Raw genomic sequence first — 14,177 nt, 5'->3', positions numbered from 1 at the left:
TCTTAAATATTGATAGTGTCTTTGGTGTTCTGTATTAGGGTAATAATTTACTTTTCTGGCTATCATTATTCCAAGAGATAAGTCAAGGTTGAATAAACAGATGTTTTTCCGTTTAAATAGTTCCCTTTAGCAGGTTCATTGCATAAAAGCATCTCTCAGTAGATAATATACTATGTAAAGAATGAGTTAAAATCAATTCAAACTCAGTATGGAACGAAAAATCTATACTCTCTCTTCTTACATGCCCATTATCTTAATTTCTCCTCTCACATCCTTCTTATCTGTGCTCAGTTTCCAAGAATCTAAACCTTCAAATGTTCTTTATTTCCCAAAGCATGATCAAATGATAACACCAGTCTTTTTTCTTCCATGTGGTCTTTAAAGGGGATCTTACTATGAGCCAAGAGATCTTACTATAACCTGATATGTTTATGTCAGTCCTGCATTTAACACATAACGTAGGGAGCATCTCTCATGAGCTCATGCTCAAGAGCTCTTTGATGCTCTTTCAGTTTTTGTCCTTCTCTGGCCCACTGCCACTTTTGCTAGTGCTTGCTATAAATTTGCTAATGTTCCTGCCTAAAGTCCTGTCTCCTAGAGCTTCTGATACAGTTAGTCTTCAGGGCACTATATTCACTAGAATCTTCTGTACTGGCCTTGATCCCTTATATACCTTGAACTGTTTGTCTTCCCCTTTTTCTCTCCTGCTTTGGTTCTCTAATGGGAAATACTTTCTTTAGCCTCTGCATCAGCTCAAACTAGGAACCCCACTACATAAAAATATAGAAAGACTTCCTTTAGTACTCCAGCATTCCTAGCCTCCAGCTTTTTACCTTTTGATTGGCATTGTTAGGCTTCTTAAGCCCTGTACCATATAATGTTATAATGGTAGATCTGGAAATGGCTGTTCAGTAGCACCTGAGCTGTCTCATTTCATTTCCTCCCATTGCAGTGACTTCAGTTAAAGAATCCCAGAAACCTGTAGTCTTGATATCTGTAGACTTCCCCTCAGAAGGACTATGCCTAGACAGTTCTTGATGTTGGAGTCAGCTGTAATGAGCCTCCCACTACAGACTCACTCCAATATTTATCCTCACCCATCATTCTTCGAAGAGTCCACAGCTATCCCAACTTCCTCACTTTTAGCACATAATGTCCTAGGTTTGAAATAGAGAAAGTGTGCTTAGATATGAATTCCCTCAGTTTCTTGTCACATTCTCTTCATTTTTCTGAGAACGGTAAGTACCTGTAAGGCTTATCCTTTCATTTGTTCTTCTGACTCCAATTCTTCATTTCTTCCTACTTCAGATTTTCCCTCTTATTCTCATCCTTTTTTCCTCTTCAAGACCCCAGCTTCCCTCTGTCCTTTCTCTGCTTTCTATCCTGACAGCCTTCCTCTAGCTTGCATCTCATGCTGACCTTGTTACCAGATCCAGCACTCTTTTTGTTTCTCCACCTTCCTGCCCATCTTCTAAGGATTTGATATTCCCCAGGAATTCTATCCTAAGTCCACTTCTTTTCTTACTCAGTGGCTTCTCAGCAACTGCACCTAGGTTGATAATTCAGAACTTCTATCTGTTCAGCACTTCTACCCAGTCAATAGTATCAGCCTTTCCTTCTCTGCTTAACACCTGATGGTACAACTCCTGATTAGATTTCTCCCCTGAATGTCCTGAAGGCACCTTGAACATACTGTATACAAAACTGAAGTGAGATTGTTCTATACCAAATCCTCTTTTCCCCCCTCTTATGTTTCCTCCATCCTAAAGGAGATCAGTCCTGGGTGTTCACTGGTAGGACTGATTTTGAAGCTGAAACTCAATACTTTGGTCACCTGATACAAAGAGCTGTCTCACTTGAAAAGACCCTGATGCTGGGAAAGATTGAGAGCAGGAGGAGAAGGGGACGACAAAGGATGAGATGGTTGGATGGCATCACCGACTCAATGGATATGGGTTTGGGTGGACTCCGGGAGTTGGTGATGGACAGGGAGGCCTGGCATGCTGTGGTTCATGGGGTGGCAAAGAGTTGGACACGACTGAGCACTGAACTGAACTGATGTTTCCTCTGTTAGTGGATAGCAAGCGTTATCTGCACAGTCATTTGTAATCCTGTGATATCACATCCCTAACGTGTATCTGGCAGAGAAGGCAGTGGCAACCCACTCCAGTACTCTTGCCTGGCAAATCCCATGGTTGGAGGAGCCTGGTACGCTGCAGTCCATGGGGTTGCTAGGAGTCGGACATGACTGAGTGACTTCACTTTCACTTTTCACTTTCATGCATTGGAGAAGGAAATGGCAACCCACTCCAGTGTTCTTGCCTGGAGAATCCCAGGGATGGCAGAGCCTGGTGGGCTGCCGTCTGTGGGGTCGCACAGAGTTGGACATGACTGAAGCGACTTAGAGCAGTAGCATCAGCAACCTGTATCTGTATCAACCTCTGTATCTAGTTGGTCTCCCCAGTTAATTACTTTCTGTTCTGTTAACATCCTTGTTTCTAGAGGCAGAATATATAGGCAGTGGCTAATAGCAAAATCACAGCAGATGGTGACTGCAGCCATGAAATTAAAAGACGCTTACTCCTTGGAAGAAAAGTGATGACCAACCTAGATAGTATATTCAAGAGCAGAGACATTACTTTGCCAACAAAGGTCTGTCTAGTCAAGGCTATGGTTTTTCCTGTGGTCATGTATGGATGTGAGAGTTAGACTGTGAAGAAAGCTGAGTGCCGAAGAATTGATGCTTTTGAACTGTGGTGTTGGAGAAGACTCTTGAGAGTCCCTTGGACTGTAAGGAGATCCAACCAGTCCATTCTGAAGGAGATCAACCCTGGGATTTCTTTGGAAGGACTGATGCTGAAGCGGAAGCTCCAGTACTTTGGCCACCTCATGCGAAGAATTGACTCATTGGAAAAGACTCTGATGCTGGGAGGGATTGGGGGCAGGAGGAGAAGGGGACGACAGAGGTTGAGATGGCTGGATGGCATCACGGACTTGATGGACATGAGTCTGAGTGAACTCTGGGAGTTGGTGATGGACAGGGAGGCCTGGTGTGCTGTGATTCATGGGGTCGCAGAGAGTCGGACACGACTGAGCGACTGAACTGAACTGAACTGAATAGCAAGGGCTCTGGAGCCAGACTACCTGAATTCAGATTCTCACCCTGCCACTTAGTAGTCATGCAACTTTGAGTAAGCTTCCTGGTCTTTCTCTGCCTCCACTTCCTCACTTGTAAACTGGAGACATTCAGAATTCCTATCTTAGGGTTATTAGTTGGATTAAATGAATTAATAAAATGTCAAGACCAAAAAAAAAAAAAAGCATTATAACAAATGTTCAGTACTTACTACTCAGAATTAGCAAACTGTTAACCTTTTGTTGTTTGCTACAGATCTTTTTCTTTAAAAAATAAAATAATAAAGATGTGCTAAAAATTTCTGTACTGTCTCACCAGAAACTCTTTTCCAGAGAGAATTACTAACACGAAATAGATGTGTATCCTTCCCAATTCATGATTGTGTGGTTTTAAATTTTTTCCATAGGTTGCATTGTATTAAAACAATTCAGTGAGTATTTTTGTAGTCTCCTCATGTACATGTATGAGTCTCTTCGGTGTATAGATCCAGAAGTAGAAATGTTGGGCATAGGATAGGATAAATTTAAACTTCATTTGTTATCGCAGATTACTAACATAAACTCGTGGTATTTGTGAGTTCCCATTCCCTGCGCCCTTGCCGACTCCAGCTGCCGTCACATTTCTTGTCTTTAGCCTCAGTTCAAATACTCTGTTCCTGTAAAGTGAGCTTCTTTTTCCTTTGGCATCTTTGTATGCAGAATGCAGCAAATTCATGTAACACCTTACCTCCCCATTAAGTTTTTTAACAAAAGTAATTTGTCTCAGAACCTGTTGGTTGTTTAGTCGCAAAGTTGTGTCCTATTCTTTTGTGACCTTACGGACTATGGGATTCCGCTAATCTGTTATTCCCTCTCATTCTTTAATTTACCAAGCCTTTTTACTTTTCTTTTTTAAAATTGTTTTCTCTCCTTTTTAAAGTTTTGTTCTTTATATCTTTTTTCCTCTTTTTAATGTCATCTTAAAATTACTTTATGTGTTTGCTGATAAATGTCATTATTAACCTCCTCATTTGGGTTTAGCATACTCTTTGCATCAAGGTAGTTCTTTCTCTTGTGTTCATTTATAGCTAATACTTGCTGCAGCTTCTTGAGGTCACTCCATACCTTTTGTTGGATGACAGCAACTGTTTATAAATCACATAGGCATTTAGCATTTTGAAATGTTGCTGCTTGTATTCTTTTTCAAGTAAATGACAAGTGATCGACTCTGAGAATGTGAATTTCCACTATTTCTAAATTATAGCATAAACCATGGATGGTTGTGGGTTGTTTTTTTGTTTTTTGTGGGTTTTTTTTGCCTTTCTAAGTAGAGGCCTTTGGCTAATGGTTTGTGTCAGTCTTTAACCTTAGGAGAAGTTGTATGTTGATCTTGTGCATTTGGCTTATTTAATAAATGTGCCTGCCTGATTACATTTTTCCTCTAAGAGAAAAAATACAGCATTTTGTCTATCTAATAAAGTGACATTGCAATGCCAAATTCTATTCAGATAACTTCAATAATTCCTAATTACTTAAATAATCCTAATTCCCCCCTAATATTTATGTGAAAAAAAATTTTTTTAACCTATGTGGCCATGTTTCTTTCCTACAACAAAATTATAATTATTATTTGGGGGATGGGGGTGAGCCATGGGCTTGTGGGATCTTAGTTCCCTGACTGAGGATTTATCCAGGCCCCCAGCAGGGGAAGTGCAGAATCCTAAACACTGAATCATCAGGGGATTCCCTTAAATAATTTTTTGATGTTTTATCTAGAAAAAACTGGTTTTCAATGTGTGAAATTAGAATATTTATTTTTCTAATTACTCAACTTTTCGATACTTTTGTGCTATATAAACACATAGGATTCTCTGGTAGCTCAAACGATAAAGAATCTGCTTGCAGCGCAGAAGATCCGGTTTGATCCCTGAGTCAGGAAGATCCCCCTGGAGAAGGCACTGGCTACCTACTCCAGTATACTTGCCTGGAGAAGTCCATGGACAAAAGAGTCTGGCGGACCACAGTCCACATGTTAGCAAAGAGTCGGACATGACTGAGCACCTAACACACTCATAGAACCACATATATTAGGCTATAGGCAGAGTAAGGTGATCCTTTGAATTAGCAGTGGTTAATTTTTATTGCTGAAAATTCTGTCTGAAATCTTCACTGGAGAAATTGTTCATTCCTGGACTGCATATGCTTTCAAAATGTTGGTCCTAATTCTGCCCTGCTTTGTTACCCTGAGAAAGGTAGCCACTATGCATATTTATCATTTGTAAGCTCCTTGGCTTCATGTTGTTCCTTCACCACAAACTGAATCCTTACTGCCAGCCAGGTTTACACAGTTTAATACTTAAGATCACAAGAGATAGGGAAATTAAGAGAAACTGGATGATTACCTGATAGTACTGCTAATTTAGTAGTGATTAGCCTGACTGACCATAAATAAAAATAGGATCTCTGTACTACTATGTACTATCTACATGAAAAGGGTAAGTTTACTACTTTCTTTCTTGAACACAGTGGTACCAAGTTACTACACATTTTAAGTATTTTTTGAAATAAATATGCTCTATAAACCCGAATTGTCTTTCTTCTTGGTGCATATTAACGATGATACAGCATTTTGGGTAAGAGCTTAGAGAGGAGCATCTGTCTGCCCCAGTTCATATCCTGCGTCATATCCTACTCTTAACCATCTATGTGACCAGGGACAAAGCAATTTATCTGTGCCTTACTTTCCTAATCTGTAAAATGGGGATATTGAAACAGACTACTTCCTAGAATTGTTATGAGCTTTTTTTTTTTTTAGTTTTACCAGTTTATTGCTACCAACCCATCTCCCTCCACCCTCATTCATGCATGCTCAGCCATGTAACCCCATGGATTGCAGCCCGCCAGGCTCCTCTGTCCATGGACTTTCCAGGCAAGAATATTGGGTTGGTTTACCATTTCCTTCTCCATGTTATGAGCTTTAAATGAGTTAATTATGAAAGGTATTAGAATAGTACCTGCACCGGTAGGCTGTTTATGAGTAGTTTTTGGTGTTAGTTACTTGTATTTCTTTTATAAATTTCTGATTCCCATTTCTCTCCTTTTCTCTTCAGTTTTTAAGACCTTTTTTTACTTTAAAGATTTTGGCCCTTTTGTATTGAAAATATTTTTGTTACATGATTTGCCTTTTAGTCACTTACATTTTTGTCATATAAAAATATATTGAAACTATTGTAAATTTTGTTAATATTTTTCTTTGATAGCTTCTAAATGTTTACGTCATTCTTGGGAAGGACTCTCATACAATAATTATAAAATATTTCCTATATTCGTATACTTTTATAGTTTTACTTTTTTAGGTTATAAAAATTTAATTTTCCCTCTAATGCCCATTTGCATATGGTGTTGGATGGATGCCAGCCTTTCTGTGCATGATTTATTATGTATAATACATACATGTGGCATTTCTCTTTTGTTGGCTACCTGGTAGCTCAGAAATTGTATATAATCAAATCTCTGTTGTTTAGTCGCTCAGTCATGTACAACCCTTTTGTGACCCTGTGCGCTATAACCCACTGGCCTATGGAATTTTCCTCTGTCCGTGGGTTTCCCAGGCAAGAACCCTGGAGTGGGTTGCCATTTCCTTCTCCAGGGGATCCTTTTAACCCAGGGATCGAACCCACATCTGCATTGGCAGGCAGATTCTTTACAGCTGACCACCAGGGAAGCAATCAAATCTCTGATATGTCCCTAGTAAATAACATTACTGGCTGGAAGAATGTATTTTCAGAGACAAGTTTGAATGTCGAGTGCATATGTCCATGTCTTTCATGTTGAAACAAATTCTCAGAAGCTCAGATTTTAAATACCAGTAACAGTAGGTACTCAGATGTATGCATTTAATAGACCTCAATATTTTTTTTCCTCTTGTCTTTCTATTGTAAAAACCAACCCAATTCATTTAAGTTCCTTAATCATGTTGACTTACTGTATAGCTATCTATTACATAAGGAAGGTGCATTTAATTGACTCCTTAGTGTTGTGGCAGAGATAAATTTTGCCATTTCTGTCTGTGGCTTCCTGTACTTGACACCTACACGTCCATATAGCCTTAGGTAACCCTAGAAGTATAGGCTTTGTGCCACAATAAAAGTAATTTTGTTTTAGTAAGTACCAAGAAGCTGGAATCTCTCTTTTACTTGAAGATTTAGAGAGGAAAACATTTGTATTTAAAATAAATACATTATTACTTTTGAGAAGTAAAGTTGATATGAATTTTTAATGTTTAATAGCAAAGCTCTGATGAGAGCCCAATGAGGCTGTGCACTGAGGCAAGCACCCTCCTCCCCAGCATAGGCACATTCATACAAACTCCAGTCATTCTCTTCTGTTGAGCTTTGTAGGATTTATGCATAAGAAAACTTGAAGTATACAAGGCAGTTGTGCACCCTAGGTGGGCCTCGGTCAGTCTGCTATCATGCAGGGTGCAGCCAGGACACAACAGATAAAGCTTCAACCAGCTGCTGGCCTAAGGTGATTCTGACCATGAAAGAAAGCTATTATAACATTTTTGGGGTGCCCACTCTGTGAGGGATACTGCCGCAAGTGCTTGACCTTTAAGCCATTCAAATCTTCTAACCATTTATCAGTTAAATATTTTTTCTCCCTACAGTCTGCTGCTGCTGGTGTTGCTAAGTCGCTTCAGTCGTGTCCGACTCTGTGCAACCCCCACAGACCGCAGCCCATCAGGCTCCTCTGTCCCTGGGATTCTCCAGGCAAGAACACTGAAGTGGGTTGCCATTTCCTTCTCCCATGCATGCATGCATGCTAAGTTGCTTCAGTCATGTCCGACTCCCTACAGTCTATGGGATTGCAAAGAATCAGACGTGACTGAGCACGCACACACTAATGCTAGTGCATTCGAGTTTCCTAGTGTACCACTACTTCCTTTCCAGGCAATAACTGGCCAGTTGGTTCAGCAGCACTCATTAATTTGTTGTCAAGTAGTGTGGCTTATTAGCAAGTATTGGTCATATAAATTGGTTGTATGACTTTGGATAAGTCATTTTACTTCTGGGCACTGATAACTTGCGTGTTTATCATACAGTTGGATTTGGTGGGTCCTAAGAAGATCTTCTAATCCTTGTTCACCTCTTCACATTGTGCCTCCTCCTCATTATCCCTTGCAGCTTTTCCTTTCATGGTACCTTACTCGCTTCTTAAATGAACTGCACCTACGCTCTCTTAGAGTTTTGAATGTAAAAGAGTCAAAATTAAATCACAGAATTTCTGCAAGAACGCAAAGAATTTTGCTGCTTAGTGAGTGCTGCCATCTTGTGTCTACCATTTTATGAGAGAAACAATTTTAAATGAGAAAAATAATATATTTAAGTATTTTTTGGTTTGTTTCAGTGGATTTTTTTCCTTAAGCCTAGTCATTATATTTAGTGGCCCAGCAACCTTGGTCATACTGAAATGACAACGTCAGTTAGAAAACAGCTTAGCACTTGTTTGTAATACCTCCTTTTCTGTTGTCCTTTAGTCAAACACAGTATAATTGAGATATGGAAACTAATATGAATCTATGTTGGGGTTCAAAATAATTCCATTTCAAAGTCGTTTTTAAAGAATTAGTATAAGATGTGAATTCTTCTGTGATGTATGCTCAGCAGTATTAGTATTGCATCTCTTGGTGGTTAGACCCCATTATGTGCAGTGGTTCACCTTAAAACTCTGCTGTCCTATTTATTGACAATAGATTGTCAAAGGAAGATGGAGGAGTGACACAGAAAGTGTTTTCTTGCTGTGATGTAGTCACTTGTACGAAGAAAAAAGAGAAAACTTTAAATGAAACTGACCATAAAAACAGATGACACTGAGAGAATTTTGGCATTAATCTTTCAGGTGTCTTTAAAAATAGTCTGTCACCCTTTATAGACATTTGCTTTTAACAGACAATGAGTGTTTCTTTGAACGTGTTAAATGGCTTATTACAGCTTTTGTTCTTTTGTACTTTTAAAAACCTAGAATGTGATTATTTTTAAAAATTACTGTTTTACATCCATGGAGTTGTAGCTTTGGAAGAAAACTCTAAAAATCATAGTTCTTGGAGGCAAGAATTCCCTGGTTCTGATACTGGGCAAACTTTTAAAGTGAAAATCATCATCTCCCTTGTAACACTGACCATATACTCGGTTCTTATTATATATCTATTCCTTTACTTTCTTATCCCTTCTGCTTTTATAGCAGAAGAGTTTAGGTGGCCTCATGACTTACGCAGGCTCACAAGACCAGTGTATGTCAGAATTGTGTAGAACTAAGTGTTCTGGCCCTTGTTTAGGGCAAGAAAACAGTAAAGTCACCAAGAGTAGTATTTTTAATTTCCAAATTACTGTGTTGTATTTCATTTCCCTTGCCTATTTTGTTTTAATTTTAGGCCACTGAGAGGTATGATATATTTGATCCAAGACAGTCCATTTCAGTCCAGGAATCTACAGTGGTGACAAGGACATGGGACTCCTCCTGCCAGATTCCAAATGGGTCAAGACAATTGACATCCTGGCTGACAACGGTGAAAAAGAACCTTGGATTATTTTATTTTATTTTTGTGGAACACCACAATCCCAAATCCATAGGACACATCAGGTAACCTAACCTCTCTTATCATTTGAGAAAAATTAATTAGAGATTTTTCTTTCAAAATCGTAAGCAATCAGAGTACTTTAAATAACCCCTTCCCCCTTAGTAACTTTACTGTTTTGAGAATGAATCACTTAACTTCGGTATGAAGATAATTAAGGAAGCCTCTTTTTTTTTTTTTTTTTAAGCTTTTCAGATGTATTTATGGATTCCTAAGATAGGTTTAGGTATTTCATTGCAAAACATTCTTTTAGGAATAGAACTCTGGAATTTTCCGTATAGAAAAAACAAGGTCTACTGGATTTTTCCCTTCTCAATATTTAATTATGAAATTTTCAGAAGCACAGAGAAGTTGAAAGAATTTTACAGTGAAACCGTTTAACCACCCCTGCATTCCACCATCAGCATTTTATTGTACTTGCTTTAACCTGCATCTGTCCCATCCCTCTACCTGAGCAGTTCATCTTCATTTTTTGGATGCATTTTGAAATAGGTTGTTCTTACCACACCCACACAAATTTAATTATGTGAGGTGATGCATTACTCCTTTCACAATATATATGTGTATCAAATCATCATATTGTACACCTTAGGCTTATATGTTGTTATTTATCAGTTATATCTCAATAAGTATAGAAAAAAATAGCAAGTGGTTTGTTTATAAGTTCTGCTTCTCAGGTTCACATATCTCATATGTCCTAAAATGAGAGCTTTATCTGATAAGTTCCTATTTGATATTCAGTATAAAGTTCCCATTGTTGTCTTAAACTCACTGAATATATGAAATATATTGGCTTCTTTTGTATTTGATCTCCTTTGAAGTACTAAAGGATCTGGTAATGTATGTTGTTTGGCCCTGAGTCATGTAAATCAGGAGAGTTTTCAGTGCTTGATTCATAGTGCTGGACAGTTATTAGTGCAAATTCACAACTGTGTTTTGTGTAGAATGTCGCTATTTTTTATTTCCTTTTGGAATTGCAAGTTAATTTAAGAAATTAGAAATTTCAGGAATGCTAAATGAAAGCTCTGAAACTATGACAGGAAGATTTTTTTCCCACTGGATAATACTCATAATATCCCTTCAGATAAAAAGGTTTCTGATGTCAGCCAAGTATATATCTATAACTCTCCATCCATTACCTTTCATCTGGGTAGGACTTATTCCTTAATGTTTCTTATGAACTTTCACAGTGGTGTGCACATCAAAATCACCTCATACCCTTACTGTGTCCCTTATCTCATTGTCTTATGATTATTTTAATTTGGATATATTTGCCACTAAACTGTATGCTCTTTGGAAGCAGGAATTTTGCATTTATCTGTGTGTGTTTGACATTATTCCTGGAACTCAAGATACTTAGTCAGTGTTGTGCACTAACTGAATGTAAGGGATATTTCAAATTGAATTAAAATTTTTTCTTGCTTGCTAAGGCTTCAAGTTCCCTGTAGAATTCTAAAATAACCTTTGCTAATGAGGATGTCTGATACTGTTACTATAAAAAATGAAACTGAAACAATGAAGGATTTGGAGGCAGAAGTGAAAGATACAACCGGAGTTGAAAATCTTACCAAATCAGAAAACTATGGGAAGATTCTGGCAGAGAAGAATGAACGTTGTATTGACAACAATATTGATTTGCAGGTAAACAAGATTTTTTCCTCTGGCTACAAGTATTAAATATTCAATACATAATTATTCTTTTCATACAAAACTCACTTTCAGAATTGTGTAAGGGTAAGGTGACCCTTTGCGACATGCCTATCAGCTGCTTTGGGTGGTCACCTGGATTAGCTTGTTGAATCTAGCTCTTTGATTTGCTTGTATCACCTATTTCTTTTTATTCGTATGTGGCCAATATTGTTTTTCTAGTGGCTTTATACTTTTTCATTCCATTTTGCACCTATCAGTGTTGTGAGAGTCCAAAATAACCTAAGATTAGAGGAGATTAGAATAGAGAGATTGAAACTGCAGGAGTTCTGTTGGCACAAACAGCCCTGGGGAAGCAATCGATCAACTGTGACTGAGGGAAAAAAAGAGATTGGTGAAGGAAAAAGGTCACTTGAGGCTTTTGATGCTACACATGTATGATGACCTAGCGCTAACCACTGAGAAGGCTTTTAATTCCAGGCATAGATGAAAATTGATGATGGGCCACAGATTCAAGGTAGGTAAAAATTGTGTCGAGTAGTACTTAACAGTGCTTACTTTTAAGTGTTCTTGTTATTTGTTGCTGTACAATGGATAATCACAAAATAAGGGCTTGCAATTTTAAAATAACATTTTCTTTTTTAATATCTCGTGATTTATGTGTCGGGAAATGGAGCAATGGCTTGACTGAGTGAATCTTGTCCATACAAGGCTTCAAAAAAGATCCCTCACTGATATTTAAATGTCAGGTGGCCTGGCCTGAAAGGTCCATAACTGTTTTGCTCACTTATCTGGCTTGTTGGTGGCAATAGCTGGAATGCAGGCTGAGCTGGAACTAGGATCACATACCTGGACTGCCTCCAACACAATTGGCCCAGGCAATCAGGCTCATTATAGGCAGCTCAGGGGTTCCAGAAAGTGTTCCAAGAGCCGAACAATTCTGCAAGCATCCTTGTGACCTAGGCTTGGAAGTCCCAGAATGTCACTTCCACTGTTGTGTTTTGATAACACTTGTTAGTAAAGCCAGCCCAGATTTAAGGGGAGGGGGCATTTGATCCTGTCTCTCAGTAGGAAGGACTTTTAATCTACCATAAGCTGTTAACTTAAAATACTGTCTGATACTTCTGTTTTAGTTAGCCCTATACTGCTAAGTCACTTCAGTTGTGTCAGACTCTTTGTGACCCTATGGACCATAGCCCACCAGGCTCCTCTGTCCATGGGATCCTCCAGGCAAGAATGTTGGAGTGGGTTGCCGTTTCCTTCTCCAGGGGATCGTCCCGACCCAGAGATGGAACCTGTGTCTCTTATGTCTCCTGCGTTGGCAGGTGGGTTCTTTACCACTAGTGCCACCAGGGAAGCCCATACACTGGTAAATAAAAGTGCTGTGTCTTACACTTCTGTTTTAGTTAGCCCTGGAAGTAAAGAACTCTATTTGGGGAGAAAAATACTCTTACCATTCTTTCTACATCGTAAAGACCTTGAAGGCTATGTGCCAAAACGTATACTTTATTCTTTTAGAATAAATTAAGAAGGTTCTTTTAAAGGTGGTTTTATTCTTTCATTCACTCAAAAACTGTATTCTTCATTAAGTGCCAGAAATGTGTTAGAAAATGATATCAACTCATACAGCAGTAAGAAAGCATTTAGATTAAGTATAGTCAGGTGGCTATTATCTAAGAAATTTGGAGGAATAACAGTTTTTCTAGTCATTTTTAGAAATAGCACTTTTTAAAACAAAAAATTGTCATGCCTGCCATCAGTACACCCAGTGATGGCAGAAAGTCAGAATCCTGATTGGATCAGAGAAGATGCTTAAATTCTATTGCATTTGTGATTGAAATGGTAAAAAATATCTTTCTAGTCTCTTTTCTGCACCAAAGGTTCACTCTTCCAGGTCATGCTTCCCAAAGATGATTAACTTGGATTATGGCATACACTGAATTTATTGCAGGTTTGTTTCCAGACCACTGCATTGAAGCAAATACCACATTAAAGCGAGTCACACAGATTTTTCGGTTTCCCAGCACATGTAAAGACACTAGACTGTAGTCTGTTAAGAATGCAGTAGCAGTATGTATAAAAAAAAAGTCAGACCTTAATTAAAAATACCTTCTTGCTAAAAATGCTAACCATCATCTGAACCTTTGACAGATCATAATCTTTTTGCTGTTGGAATGTTTTGCCTTGATGTTGATGGCTATTGACTGATCAGAGTGGTGGTTGACCTTCAGGTCACTGGCAGTTTCTTAAAATAAGGCATTGAAATTTGCTGCATCAATTTACACTTCCTCTCATGTCCAGTTTCTCTGTAGCATGCAATGATGTATTTTACCTTCAGTAGAACTTCTTTCAAAATTGGAGTCAGTCCTCTCAGACTGTTGATGCTTCATCAGTGAAGTTTATGTAATATTCTGAATCCGTTGTTGTCATTTCTGTAATGTTCACAGCATCTTTACTAGGAGTAGATGCCATCTCAAGAAACCACTTTGCTCACCCGGCACAGGAAGCAACTCCTCATCTGTTAAAGGTTTATAGTGAAATTGCAACAATTAGGCTACATCTTCAGGCCCCACTTGTTTGTTTTTTTTTTTAAGGATAGTGTTTTTCGTTGTCTCTCTCTCTCATTTTTTTAAAAATATTTATCTATTTATTTTTGGCTGTGTCAGGTCTTAGTGGTGGCATGCAGGATCTTTGTTGAGCTGCATAGGCTTCTCTCTAGTTGTGGTGTGTGGACTCAGTAGTTCCAGCACATGGGCCTAGTTACCCTGTGGCTGGGATA

At 38.5% G+C, this 14,177-nt stretch overlaps 1 protein-coding gene across 12 annotated transcripts in view; it reads left to right on the top strand.

Annotated features, from left to right (window-relative positions):
• The first annotated feature begins 9,666 nt into the window (after window positions 1-9,666).
• Window positions 9,667-14,177, top strand: part of R3HDM1 (R3H domain containing 1) — a 95,684-nt gene continuing 91,173 nt past the window's right edge. For 11 of the 12 annotated variants that reach the window (XM_069577697.1, XM_069577695.1, XM_069577696.1 and 8 more), the window contains exons 1-2: window positions 9,667-9,756; window positions 11,182-11,392. In XM_069577697.1, coding sequence (XP_069433798.1) covers window positions 11,222-11,392 — 171 coding nt within the window. In that variant the 5' untranslated portion in view covers window positions 9,667-9,756; window positions 11,182-11,221. Of the gene's footprint in view, window positions 9,757-11,181; window positions 11,393-14,177 lie in introns of those variants that run through there. The other variant, XM_069577702.1, reaches the window with a different exon arrangement.

This window comes from Ovis canadensis, chromosome 2, assembly GCF_042477335.2.
Source record: "Ovis canadensis isolate MfBH-ARS-UI-01 breed Bighorn chromosome 2, ARS-UI_OviCan_v2, whole genome shotgun sequence".
Lineage (NCBI taxonomy): Eukaryota > Metazoa > Chordata > Mammalia > Artiodactyla > Bovidae > Ovis > Ovis canadensis.
Note: the sequence above shows the minus strand (reverse complement) of the source record. Positions and strands in the feature narration are given on the sequence as shown.